The 14,671-nt window shown below is 42.5% G+C and overlaps 1 protein-coding gene across 1 annotated transcript in view; it reads left to right on the top strand.

Annotated features, from left to right (window-relative positions):
* Positions 1 to 14,671, top strand: part of exoc2 (exocyst complex component 2) — a 48,302-nt gene that overhangs the window by 20,584 nt on the left and 13,047 nt on the right. The window contains exons 7-12 of the mRNA XM_030727759.1: positions 4,227 to 4,307; positions 5,362 to 5,507; positions 8,634 to 8,715; positions 8,814 to 8,916; positions 10,091 to 10,209; positions 14,460 to 14,573. Coding sequence (XP_030583619.1) covers positions 4,227 to 4,307; positions 5,362 to 5,507; positions 8,634 to 8,715; positions 8,814 to 8,916; positions 10,091 to 10,209; positions 14,460 to 14,573 — 645 coding nt within the window. The remainder of the gene's footprint in view (positions 1 to 4,226; positions 4,308 to 5,361; positions 5,508 to 8,633; positions 8,716 to 8,813; positions 8,917 to 10,090; positions 10,210 to 14,459; positions 14,574 to 14,671) is intronic.

Genomic DNA, 14,671 nt, shown 5'->3' with positions numbered 1-14,671 from the left:
CCAAAAAAAGCATTTTTGAAAATAAATCCAACATCTGTGTAGATGTTTCAAACCTGGCTTGCAGATACTTCTTCGTGTTCAGTTTTTTTGGTTATGATTTCTTTATCTGTTAACATTTTTTTAACTTTGGTTCTGCATTTGATTTTTTTCTGCTTGAGTTTATTTTCTTTACACCAGCTAAACATAACACGAGCCCCAGTAAGGCAACAGGATATTGAAGGAACACTTTGTAGCACAGGAGCAGGTATAAAAGCGCGCAATTAATGTTACTGTTACTACAATACTATATAACCTCTAATGTAAAAAAGAAAAAAGAACGGTCTCATATTTGGAGAGGCATTATGACTTAAAAGTTAATGTTTCAACTTCCTGAATTGTGTCTTCTCACTATGAGTCACTGCAGCCCTGCGGCATCCTTTTTAGGCCAAGATTTGGCTTTCAATCATAAAAAATGAAGTGGAGACCCAGAATGGATAGCTCAAGTAGAGCTATTTTGTACATTAGGTATGGTCAGCCAAACCGACATACCAGCCGACATGCTGCTTTTGAGCCTGCCAGCTCCACACAGCTCTGCAATAGTTTACTGCCAGGCCTCGTTAGCACAGCTGTCAGAGGAACTGTGAATCCTTTCTTTGTCTCTCTGCGGTGTTTGGTGGGTCTCTGTGGTTCTGAGTCAATCCAAATGAACCTCACCTGAAAAGTGCCCATTAGAATTAAAAAATAAAATAACAGTGAAAAACAAAAAAAGAAAAGAAAAACTTAACAGGGCACTTAAGTGTTCCTGTAGTTCAGAATGTGCTGCATTCAAGATTGCCGTGCTGCTTCCAGGTCTCTTTGTCACCATTACAACATTCTCGTCTCCTCTCCTGTTTATTTTCAGTTCTGCTTGCATGTGAGATTTTTATTGATGACTTTAATAGACGACGTCTGGAGCTATTTTTTTTTAAATACAAGTGCGCTGCTGTCGGCAAGGTGGAAACAATGGAGAGGAGCCAAATGTAGGGAAAGAAATGAGGTGGATAGAAAATGTTTAGAGCAAACAGCAGGACTTCAGTATCTGTGGACTTTCTGCTTCTCCCTCTCTGCTGCTGCTTCTTCTTGTCCACAATAATTGCTCTCCAGCACAGCTAAGCATCTCCAACAGAAATAGCTAAATAAAGATCCCATGTTTCCTTTGATTAACTCTGATTTCTGTGAGAAAAAATCTTATTAATTGCAGCACTGTTTGGGTTAGTTATCTAATTTTGACCTTTGGCAAATCAAGAAACAAGCCTGGGATCTCAAGCCAGCTTTTTAGCTAGGGTATAATTGTGGAGCTTCCAAAGTGAAGATCAGAAATACAGATCTGATTGGATGGAAAGTTAGCCAGTTCATTCTTTCTCATTTGCAACATCTTTTTGGCAAAAGCGTTTATCAAACTGTCGCGTTAGTGAGTTTAGTTCTTCTGCCAAAATAACCACTCATCTTTCATTGTATTCTCCCATTGGGCTCCACACAATGTGGATTTTTAACTTGGGAAAAGATATATATAGAAAACCTTTTTGTTATGAAGCAGCTGTGCTAAACACTGAACCCCCGTGTGCCGCATGTGGGAAGAGTCGATTTTGACTCCACAAAGGAGCTCATATAAATAGTTCATCATGCAACGAATAATGAGACAGAACCCCACGAGAAACTTAATATAAATGTAGATACATACATAAATAGTGTAAACATTTTTATTTTTCCATTTGGCAAAACTAATATGTGAGGTCACAATCAAAGCGTCAGTTCTATGCTGTTTAAAAAAACAAAGACTCGTGTTTGTACTTTTGAAACAAAGTCTGGCTGTGATCTAGAGTTCTATTAAACTTTCACTTTTGAAGCAGATGTCATCTGATTTTAGTCTTGACTGTTGTAAACCATGATGATGTCTTTGAAACCTCAGAAAATTCTTCACTGAATTCATGGCTGCAGTTAGGCTGAAGTCTAGTCCTTGTGATAGCCCGAAAACATAACTTTCCACCTTTTCCTTCTCAAACAAATATTTGTGAACATAAAGGGACATCTTTTTAAAGGCCACAAGTGGCTGACTATGTCTACCTCAGAAAACCGTGTCTTTCGATGTAGCATTAGGCTAACAGGCTAATAAGTTGAGGCATGAAGTCGTACTGTAGGTAAGATGCTGTAACTTTAAGTGGTGAACATACCAAGAACTGTAAAGGTAGAAAGCTCATCTTCTCTAAAGGGGAAGTTTTGGTTATTTTTATGCTGCTGAAGAAAACCTGTTCAGCTGTAGATGTATTTTTCTATTTTATAATACCCAGTTTCTCTGGATTACAAAGTATTTTATTTATGTTTAGGAGGGGATTTTTTCACTGTAAATAAATAAATAAAAATTGTGTAAACACTTGATGTGAACCAGCACACACTGGTGAAAGATGGATGGAGTTCGGCCATGGGGACTGTGTGGTCGTGGGGCCTCAGTGACAAATGTGACCAAACGTCAGCCAGACACACACAATCAGCCAGTTTGTCTGTGTGCTTCTGGGCGGCAGACACGGTGGCTGATTGACTGACTGACAGTCTGTCAGGGACCCAAGGATTGTTGCCACTAAAATGTTGAAATTTGAGGATTTTCATTGTTGTGTGAAAAGGAAGTCTCCCATTGACGCAGGAAACGGAATGGCTACCGTGTTCCAAAAATGCACGATTCCCAGGGCCTATTCCCCGAGTCCCCGTCCCTGCTGGAGTCAAAACATATCCAGCTTTAGAAACCAGGGACACTGTATTTTTATTCTTATTCCTTTTTTTTTTTTTTGCCTCAGCAGTTCCAGGAAGTTAAGCAGGAGCTGCAGCTCTTCCTCAGGTCCTGGCTCACATGTTATCCGGACCCTGACCTAATGTTTAGGTTAGCTGTGACGTCATGAGCTCTTCAGTGTGTGACACATGCAGAGGACAAACAGCTGGCAGCAGGGCAAGGGGGAGTGCAGAGACACGAAGCAGACCTTCAGTGTATGTGTGTGTGTCTTCCTCTGTCTGTAGTCCTGTTAATGCAGCGATCTCCCGTATACACTCCCACGTCTCAAAGCTTTTGACTAAACCTGCATCTGGCCTCGTTTTCTGCTGGTCAAGACCGAGAGGCCAGTGACGTCCGTACTGATTAGGCAATGGCATGTTTGAACAGTATGTTTCAGGAATACCTCAGTCTCTGCCTTGAGGCTTCTGTCTGTCAGAATGGACCCATGTATTTATTTACAGAACTCCCCCCACCACCACCACCACCTTCACTTTGCTTCCCGCTCCCTCTGCTGTCAAGCTCTGCTAACAGCCAGTACCAGAACAAGAGAGGGAGGACAGAGAAGTGGAGAAAAGGAAGCTGAGAGTGTACTGTCCTTTTTTGTCATCCTTTCCCATCTTAACTTCATCCTTTAGATGTCTGCTTGTTGCATATTTGAGTTGCTTCAGAAGTATGTATGAGAAGTTCTTCTAAACCCTCTCCACCTCTTTTCCACTCTGTCAATAAACCCACACTGCAGCTCTCACCACCCAGCTGCCCACTTCTTTATTTATACACTGGGGTAGCCCCCACTGCTCTCTCTCTCCCTCCTTTTTTCTCCTCTCGTTCCCTCTTTTTAAATTCCCTCTCCCGCGTAAAGCTTTTCATGCTAAGTGATGAATACAAACCATCAGAGAGTTCCTGCCCCCCCACCCTCCCAGTCCAGTCATTTTTGGCATCCAGACCTCAAGCTCTACTCTCCCCAATGTTATTTTTCAGACAATTGAAGCAATTTAAGATTCGCATTACCTCCAGGTCGAAGGGCTCCAAATGTCCCAAGACCACCACAGTTTGCTGTTAATGACTTCGGTTAGGTGAATTGATCCGGTACAGTCGTTCACTGGGCTAAGGTCAGGTCTTGGTTGCGTGGGAACAAGCGTAAGATGGGGGGGTTGGCTTCAATAGCAGCATCTGTGGGTGGAGAACCAAGGCGGTTATCTCCCATCTACCACTGGGGTAGGGCATGTTTATTGTTTTACCTTCAGTTCCTGAAATTGAAAATGTTCCCGTCTTTGGGTATTGGTTACGCTGCAGTGTTGGGAACATGAAACCATTCTTACATGTCTTACCCCTCTATGCTTTAGGTTGTGATGTGACTTTGATTTTGATGTGATTTTGGAGTATGCATTTTGTCTGTCACAGGCTTTTATGAAATGAGTTAATGAGTTTGCTTGTTTATTTTTTGCAGCTATCCACCAGAAGCTGGAATCTGATGGCACAGAGAAGGTGGAGGGATCAATGACCCAGCGGCTAGAAAACATCCTCAACAGTAAGTGATCATTTTGAGAAAATGCTGTCACCTTGCTGTAGGAATGTCTTCCAAAACATATCATCTGCGTTAGTGGTGGATGTGACTGTAACAGTCATGACATGATGCGTATTGAGGGGAGACCTGTACTGACTGTGCTCCCTTCTCACTCAGGGTTCTAATTTAGAAAATGTAGAAATTATTCAGTGACACAGATTTTTGGTCATACCTCCAGGAATATTCTGCATGAAAATACAAATTAAAAAGTGCTAAATTTGAATGAATATGTGAGCCTAGTGTTGCGTCATCCACCTTCAGCACCTAGCAGTTGACTCTGATGCACTATGCAGTCAGACCAAACACATGTACGTCGTTTCACCTTTGCAGATCTTTCTCTTTTTAGTGAGCAGATACCTCAGCAGAGTGTGTGTGCCCACCCTTTCATGTCATACATGATAATGGGACTCCTCTAATGTAGGGTCAATAAGCCGGTCCTTTCCCCTTTTTCCAGAGTAAATAAACCTCCTAGCCGGACATAGCTTTCATCCCACCTTGAGGGCCTGTGGCCCAGTGGGCCCAGGCTATTGCTCACCCCCAAAAACCTAAGAAGCGCCAGTCAGCCGATCACAAAATAGTCTTGTGAAATGTCAGCTTCAACACAATGAAGATTGGTGAGGGAAAAATGTTAGATGTTCCTCTGTTTGGTCTTGTGCTGTTTTTCCTTCGGGGATTTTGTTTTGCGGGTGGGGTTTTGTTTTGATTAGAAGAACTCCGTTTTTTTTTTTTCTTTTCTATTTGACGGCACATTCAAGGCCACCCACGAAGCAAGTCAGCTGTGCAAAGGTCCCACCAAACAGCCAGACTAAGAGATAGCCGTCACTTTCTCTTTAGCAGCTCAGTCTCTGCTCCTGCTCCTCTCTCTGTGTCAAATAACATCCAGAGCAGGAAGAAAACCAGAGACCAGCAATAAGAGGGAAATGTGGTATCGGCATTTATTTATATAGTATCCCAGTTTCTCATTTTCTCCATCCTCGTTCACTCTCTCTCATTCTTTCTCACTTTGTCTTTCTCGTAGGAGCAAGCAATACTGCGGATACTCTCTTCCAGGAGGTCTTGGGCCGGAAAGACAAAGCTGACTCCACACGCAATGCACTCAACGTCCTGCAGCGTTTCAAGTTTCTCTTCAACCTGCCACTCAACATTGAGCGCAATATCCAGAAGGTACTTAGAAAACACGTGTACTAAGTAACAGCTGAAACAGCAGCACAATTACAAAAACAAAACGCAGGATAAATACAGCATCCCCTTTGCTTCCATACCAGCCCACTAGATGAGCCTAAAGCAGGGGTGTCAAACTGAGTTTGACTGAGGGAACGCTGGAAAATGAGAATCACTTCAAGAGGCAGAGATAAATAGTTTATCAACATGCTTTCATTTAAATGCACATTCCACAACTTGATCTACATAAAACCTCCAGCGAGTCAACAACAAAAGTTGCTGAGCCATCATACCTCTGAGCCAAGCACAATAACCCGTTCTACCATACAGCCAAGCCACAACAGCCAGGCTCACAAGCCTGAATATGACAGCTGCAAGTACAGTGGCTTGCAAAAGTATTCATACCCCTTGAACTTTTCCATATTTTGTCACATTACAACCACAAACATAAATATATTTCACTGGAATTTAATGTGAAAGACCAACACAAAGTGGTATACAATTGTGAAGTGGAAAGAAAATTATACATGATTCAAAACATTTTTACAAATAAAAAACTGAAAAGTGCGGTGTGCAAAAGTATTCAGCCCCCTTTTCTCTGAGTGCAACCAATTGCATTCAGAAGTTGCCTGATGACTGCTAATGACTAAAAAGAGTCCACCTGTGTGTAATCTAATCTCAGTACAAATACAGCTGCTCCGTGACGGCCTCAGAGGTTGGTTAAGAGAATATTGGGGAGTAAACAGCATCATGAAGTCCAAAGAACACACCAGACAGGTCAGGAATAAGGTTGTGGAGAAGTGTAAAGCAGGCTTAGGCTATAACATCTCACGGAGCACTGTTCAATCCATTATCTGGAAATGGAAAGAGTACGGCACAACTGTAAACCTACCAAGACAAGGCGTCCACCTAAACGTACAGGCCGAACAAGGAGAGCACTGATCAGAGATGCAGCCAAGAGGCCCATGGTGACTCTGGACAAAATGCAGCGATCCACAGCTCAGGTGGGGGAATCTGTCCACAGGACAACTATTAGTCTTGCACTGCACAAATGTGGTCTTTATGGAAGAGTGCCAAGAAGAAAGCCGTTGTTAAAAGAAAACATAAAAAGTCCCGTTTGCAGTTTGCCAGAAGCCATGTTGGAGACACAGCAAACATGTGGAACAAGGTGCTTTGGTCAGATGAGACCAAAACTGAACTTTCTGGCCAAAATGCAAAACGCTATGTGTGGCAGAGAGTTAACACTGCACAGCACTCTGAACACACCATCCCCACTGTCAAATATGGTGGTGGCAGCAAATACAGGGCAATCTTGGAAGAAAACCTGTTGGAGTCTGCAAAAGACTTGAAACTGCTGTTCACAAACGCTCTCCATCTAATCTGACTGAGCTTGAGCTGTTTTGCAAAGAAGAATGGGCAAAAATTTCAGTCACTAGATGTGCAAAGCTGGTGGAGACATACCCTAAAAGACTTGCAGCTGTAATTGCAGCAAAAGGTGGTTCCACAAAGTATTGACTCAGGAGGGCTCAATACTTTTGCACACCACACAGTTTTTATTTGTAAAAAATATTTTGAATCATGTATAATTTTCTTTCCATTTCACAATTGTATACCACTTTGTGTTGGTCTTTCACATTAAATTCTAGTGAAATATATTTGTTTGTGGTTGTAATGTGACAAAATATGGAAAAGTTCATGGGGTATGAATACTTTTGCAAGCCACTGTATGTGGCATTTAAGAAAACAAAATAAATCCTACTGCGAAAGCCAAAAAAACGAATCTTTGTTCTTATATTCCTACATATTAAAAGATTCTCTGCCTTGCTCCTGTGGCATAAAACTAACTTCACATAATAACTGTGAATAAACGTTTGCAGTTTCACTGAAAATAGAAAATAATACAGAGTTGTCAAAGTTGCCGGCCCATCTCAGGTATGCACAAGGTGTCCTTTGGTGGCAGTGTGTGACACACTAAGTGAGAGAGGTCTGTCAGGTCTAAGCCGATATTTTTCATTGAGGGTTTCGGGCGTTAACGGCATGTTTTAACCCAAACCACAAACTTTTCGTAAACATAACCAAGTAGTCTTCAGTTCCTAAACCTAACTAATGAGTCAAAGAGAAAGTAAAAAGCAAGTGAGGACAAAGTGAAACAGCTAAACAAGTGCAAAATACACAGATCTAAACAGAATGTGAGCCCTAATCCTCTGGATTATAATCCACCTCTCTTCAGATTGTCTGCCCTCAGCATCAGCTTTTCTTTTTTATACCATTCTTTTCAGGTTAGCTCGTGAGCTTGCAGGTGCAGTGGAGGCTCGTCTCATTCATTCTTCTCGTGTGTGCACGATACATGAGTCATAGTGCAGACCACAGCTACAACTAGGTGGGCCAGAATTGATTGAGAACCTAAAGTGATCCACGGGCTGGATTAAAATTAGAAAAGTGGTGGATTTGGACTGGGATCCTTGAATTTGACATGTTTGCTTTGAATTGTGGATGAGATGGAAATCTGTTTTATAGTCTGTACCTGAGAACTTGGGGCAGTGGTTATTTGTGATAGCATTCTTTTAATCCTGCTTCAGGTAATGTAGCTACCAGAAGGTAACGGGGTAGGACAGTCCTGTGGCTTATGATTGTTTCATTGATAATGTTGATGTCCTAATTTGATTCTCCGAAAAAGTCTGTGTTTGTTTGTGTGAAAATGTCTGTAATCTCCTAACCTCAAACATTAAAATGTAAGGTAGGCAGCACACAAATCTATAAATATGCAGAGAGAAACGATGGCTGCTCTTAACAATTGTAGCCTCAAGTTCCAGAATATTTTTTTTCCTCTCTCGTGCCTGTGATCCAGGTTTTCTTAATTAAAGCATTTTTGATCTTTAAAATGTATTAATTTTTGTTCTTTTGGTTACTTTTCTTGGATTGTATAGGTGTCTAAACCCATTATAAGAACTCTCCACATTCACACAAGATGCAATATTTTGTGTAGCATGTTTGTTTTAAGCCACGGCTTAAATTAATGTCAACCAGAAGGTGGCGCTAGAGAGGCTTAAACACACAGTGTGTCTCATGAGATGAGTTAAAAAAAAAAAAAAATGTGTACATTATGAGATGAACTGGTTTTCTTTCCAGGGAGATTACGATGTGGTGATCAATGACTATGAGAAAGCCAAATCTCTTTTTGGCAATACTGAGGTCCCCGTTTTCAAAAAAGGTAAACTATTGTAGCCTCAACAAATGCATGGAATTCACAGCTTTTTCAAGACTGACTGTTATGCTGATTATTATTATTTTGACTCTACTTTACTCCAGTGTATGCTGAGGTTGAGACAAGGATTGGAGCTCTGAGGAGTCTGTTGTTGGAGAAACTGCTGCAGACACCATCAACGCTTCACGACCAGAAAAGATACATCAGGTCTCTTTAACCCCGCTCCGGGTTGAATATTTTTCTTTACGTGTATTCCCTGTGAACATCCAGCAGAAAGTCATGATGCTTCCCTCCGCTCCCTTTGGCTTCTTTGATGTCTGCTTGTGTCATCGTTTACCAGAATTTCAACCTCCATCCCTCATTTTTTTTTTTTTTTTTTCCCCCTCTCACTTTCCTCAGTTCACCAATCATATTTCTGCTTCTATTTTTCTCTCCCCCCGTCTTTCTTTTCCTTCATTTTTTTTCCCACTTCATCCATCTGTCCATTCATAGTTGTGGTCTCTGCCTATTTATTATTGTGAAGACCAACCTGTCAGGATCACAGAGACCAGCTCTCAACCACATGGCAACATCTTTCATCCTGGTACATTAGGCACAGCTCTGAACGCCCACTCAGCTCCTGTTTACTCTCCACGTTAGTGTGTGTGTGTGTGTGTGTGTGCGTGTGCGCTTGTTTTGTTCATGTTTCTCAAACTTTTGAAATATGCCTCCTAATGAGAAACAAATGAAGAGCTGGTTTTTAGAGTGACAGCTTAGGGAGCGAATCATCTGATGACTTCTTTAAGGTTACTGAGTGATGTTCTGGGACTGAAAAGTAGTGTTGATGATCAAACCCCCTTTTTTTTATTTTTATTATTGGCCTCACATGTTGCTGTTGGCCAGGTCACTCTTGTAAAACAGAATTTTAATCTAATACTTTTACCCTGATTTAAAACAAACAAAAAAAAATTGATATACATGCTGACTTTTTGTCACTAGTTTGTTGGCGCTGTGTTTTTGTTTGTTTGCAGCTATATACATTTTTTTTCTCTTTGGGGTTTAGATAGGTGTGAGACACAAACTGTGTTGCCATTATATGTATTACATATCCATGTATAAGTGGCTGGAACAGTTAGAATAGATAGAAAGCCTCTCCGTTCATCACCTGTTAAGCCGAATTTCTTCTGATCAGTGTCCCATGTGAAGAGAAGGTTTCTACACATAGTGGGTGGGGCTTTGTATTCACAGTTATGTGTGTTGTTTCTAATATGGGATGACCAGTGTAACAACATCTATTAGTAAAACTATTTCTAAAATACCTCACACATACTGTATAAATAACTATAAACAATTAATTTTGTTGGTCTTTTGTCACATCTCTCTCTGTCCCGTGCCTTTTTAGATACTTGTCTGACCTGCACGCCACAGGGGATCCAGCATGGCAGTGCATCTACGCTCAGCACAAGTGGATCCTGCAGCTCATGCAGAACTGCAGAGATGAGTTCATCAGTGGCCAGAGAGGTGACTGAAAATGCACACTTGTCTGAGCTGACTCGCTTTTCACACTTAGTGAAAAGCCCCTATTTAGCATTTCCAATCAGGCAGCTGGTGGATGTCGTGAGCTGGAAGGCAGCTGAGGGAAGAGAGCGGCATCTCAGTCATTCCAGCGCTCTGCCTACATTCCCTGCTCCTTCACTGCCCTCCCTCACCCCAGCCTGTTCTGCTTGCTTGAGGCCTGTGTGTTTATTTTTTCATGAATGTATGAATAAGATGAAAGTGATGGAGCACTGGCTTTGAATTTAGGTTTCAGTGCTTGACATGTTACTGCGCACACAAACCGGCTTTCTCACTCAAACACACAGCTTCACAGATGGATTGGAACAATTAACCCCAATTAAGCTGTTCCTCTGTTAAATCAGCCAGCAGAAAAATGTGGATGTGAAGCCGTCCACTCAGGAAGACCAGCGATTCGCCAACCCTTCTTAGACACATGCATGCACACACTCACACTAAGACACCCACACCAAATGCATTGTGAGTGGGTGGCTGCTTCACATAGCACAGCTGGAACATAAACATGTCTAATGCTAAAAGTAACAGTGGTTTCCGGGGCTCAGGCTTGATGGATCTAGGGACTGGTTTGCGCCCCGCTCCTCCACGCTTAAATATCATCCTGATGATCATGTCAGGGATGGCCCCTTTTCACTTCACACATGCATTCCACTGCAGAGCAACATGTGGTAGAAAGGGAGTCTGAAAGCAGGCCAACCCAACTGTTCAGAAAATTGCTAGTTTGCAGAAATTTCACGGAAACACACACACACACACGCTGACATGGACATTTATAGTAACGTGTTTATTTAAAAACAGCTGTGTAAGACTTCATATACAGTTTGAAGTGACTCAGTTAAAGCACGAGACCCAAACAGTACTCTATATCTAAAATTCTGACACAGTATTGATAAAGTTTTCATTCCTCTTTATTCTTCGTCAGTGTGTGTGTGTGGTTTTTTTTTTTAAGTCTGTAAACAGGCTTTTTAATGATGTGAAGTTGGCCATTTTAACATTGAAGTCTAGGGACTGACTTGTTCTTTGAGCCAGCCTCAAGTGGTGATTTCAGGAACTGCAGTTTGGGCGTCATTCTTTAGGCCTCGGAGATTGCCACCAAACTTGATTTTCTAACAGGTGGAATGAGAGTTTCAGTGTCTGCTGTCAAGTTCTTGTATAATTTCTAAATCTGCTCTGACCCATAACATCACATAACATACCCCTCTGCCTTTGTAGATGTAGCACAGCATACTTTCTAAAATAACCTACATTTTGTTGCGGAGTCTTCTCATAAATGTACACAGGTCTGCTGAGAGCTGGTGTTTCTCATCAAAGCTTATATATGTATGTCTTGTATGTCTTTCTACATATAAATGGTAAATGGTACAATATTACTTTTATTGGATCTAATAGACCGACCTTTGATAATTGCTGTGTGTGAGTGTCTGTGTGTGTGTGTGTGTGTGTGTGTGTGTGTGTGTCCTTGTGTGTGAGAGTCACGATTATGGAGCTTTTTTGTGGGGGGGTGGCTGTCTGGTCATCACGTCACCTTCGATTCAGACTGTGGCTGCTGCATGCCAAACACCTTACAGCCCAGGAATATACTGAGGCTTGGTTTGGATGGCAGCAAATCATGCAGTACAAACAAATGGAAAGCCATGAGCACCGCTCAAAAAAAAAAAAAAAAAATAAGACCTCCCTCATGTTTAAACAAGTTACCCGTGCTGTCATTCTCCTGGTGAGCGCAGCGTTCACACAGACATGCAGAAAGGTGCACACAATCTTCCTGTTTTGCTGCCTGCTCTTGTTCTTTGCTACAGCTGTCTCCTGTCTTCTCTGGTGTCACACAGTGCACCTCTTCCCCTCACACACACACACACACCTCTGGCTGATATTCACCATCTTCAGTCTTCGCTACTCACCTCTGGCCCAAGTGTGAAACCTCTGCCTCCACCCAAGCAATGCTTCAGCAGCCATCATTATAAAAACCACATCCACTGCATTCCCCCAGCCTCACTCTTCCCCTCTTTCCTTCCCACCCTTACCCTTCCTTCTGTACAGCCATGATCCCCCCCACCCCCTGGTTAATGGTACCTCACAGCCTCCACATATTCTGTATCACATTCACTAGATGTATTCATTAGCTATTTTTATGCTATTGTCAGCATCACACGTGGCAGAGATTATTCCTGTCTTAGGGTCAGGCATATTTGCAGTAACTGGTGTGATTTTCTCTTTCGAGTGTTGTTCCTAGTCAGGAATATGAGGCCAGAGGTCATTCTGGTGTAGTCACGATTCCATTAATTACCCTATAAAGTGCCTTAAATGTGAAATACAACCATCCGTCTTTGTTAGAAACAAAAGCCTGAGAGCTGGGGGGGGGGGGTGAAGGAGCATAGCAGCACAAGTTGCTTCCGTATGTCTAAACATTCCCATCATGCACCAGTGTTGCAGTCTGACTCTGCCCGGTTCAATTAGAAGCTGCAGTACTTTTATTTCCTGAAGAGCGCTTCTTCTGCCAATATTAATACAATTAACAGGAGTTTTTTCTCTGGAAAAATAGGTTTTCAGTGAACAATTGGAGGGAATTCACTGTTCCGACCCTTGCGTTTGGGATCTTAGGCGTAGGAAATGCCGCTCCAGGAGCAATGCAGTGTTTACACCTCACAGGTGTTTGCATGGTGGTATTTTGTATTTGTATTACTTATCCAGAATTTTTTAAGATCTGTACAGTAAAGCCTGAAAATGTTAAAAATTGAAGTAATGGAAAAATAATATCTGCAATGCAGACACTTGTTTTTATTGTTGGTCCCATCTTTATTTTTCCCATACCAGACAAATTTCATATTGTCTGTGAGAACATAAAATATGGGTGAAACAATGAGGCATTTTTCAAGGAAAAAGTTATGAGTCTTGTATTCTGTAGCGTGGGAATGAGGTATGTGTCCTCTTAGACAGAAAGCAGGTATGTGTGCGTGTGGTCAAGGTCAGTGACCCCTCTGGAAGAGGAACTCATCCAGCCTGCAGAGAAGCCACAGACCCGATGAGGAAGTGTGTATAGGCGACACACATTGTCTCAGTTTATTCAACACACATGCACAGAGGCTTCTATAGTTTAACTCTCTGAATTCTGGCAAGGAGCAGTGTAGCAGGATAATAAATTCTTTGAGCATACACAGCAGTCCTGCGCACACCTAAAACTGCTCATGCACACACATGCTTGTGCATTCTGAGGACGCTGGGGGATTCAGCTGCCACCTGGGTCAACAGCAGCTCTCATCCCTGTAAAAAGACAGGAAAACCTCACAGAGCATTGCTCCATGTGGGTGGGGGGTGGGGCTGTGTGTGCATGTGTGTGTGTGAGTGTGTGTGGGTGTGTGTGTGTGTGTGTATTTGTGATATAAGAAAGCTTCATCTGTTTACAGATAGTCTGACTCAAACGAGAATTTCCTTACATTTTCTACTCTGGATGAGTGTATTGTGTGCACAGCCACCTCAACCACATTTTCTCCTCTGCTTGGGGATTTCTCAGTTCTTGCTTACACACTACATTCAACGTTGTGACTCACCAGTACGCTTTTCTCTGTGTGTGTGTGTGAGTGTGTGTCAGACACATGTTTTGGAAATGTGACTGATCAGTCTCCATTGATTTTTTTTTTAGACAAACTACATGTGGGCGTTGTGCAGCGTTGCACAAACCTGTCTTTTTTAAGTTTCATTTTCATTGTAGCAATTTTGATCCTCTCTGAGCACCGCAGTGTTTCACTTTCATTCCTTTTTTCACCCCTTGTTCTGTTATCATTAAGTTATCGCAGATTCTCAGATTGTGCTCAAGTTATCTCGCATGCTGAGATGGAATTGTGTGTGGTTCCAGGGCTTTCTCACTCATTACCGCTGCATAGCTCCCCGTTGCCATCTAGAGGAGCTCTTAGGGATTGGATGTGACCGAGCACGTTGTGGCCGGTGTAAACCCACTTCACCCCAGCGCTCGCACAAAGCCCGCTGCTCTGTTTCCCCAGCCTGAAAACAAGGGGGCATTCTCTCCGCTGAGACGGATCAGAACACAAATAAAGAAAGTCGGGAGGGCTTGTTTGGTGTGAAAGCCTGCTGAGCTTATTGAGGAATGTGGAATTATGAAAATGTGATTATTTGATATCTGTAGTATGTGTTTCTTTTTCCTCCGAGCTCATTTCTCATCCCTCCCCACTTTCGTTACGTCTCAGTGGGCGCAGGAGCTCTGGACCCCGAGGGGGATACCCGTCCATCAGCCCTCGGCAGGCTCAGCCACACTGCGTCTCTGAAGAGAGGGGGCAGTCTCCGAACGCCACGATCCAGCAGTGAGTAGCGCAGCACTTCACAGGTTCGCCCACACACTGGGTTCTAAGGGGGGCTTCCCTGTCTGCCCTGTATACACATTTGTTTGTTTGTGTGTGTA

Source organism: Archocentrus centrarchus, chromosome 4, assembly GCF_007364275.1.
Source record: "Archocentrus centrarchus isolate MPI-CPG fArcCen1 chromosome 4, fArcCen1, whole genome shotgun sequence".
Taxonomy (NCBI): Eukaryota; Metazoa; Chordata; class Actinopteri; order Cichliformes; family Cichlidae; genus Archocentrus; species Archocentrus centrarchus.
This window is presented reverse-complemented; position numbering and strand designations above follow the sequence as displayed.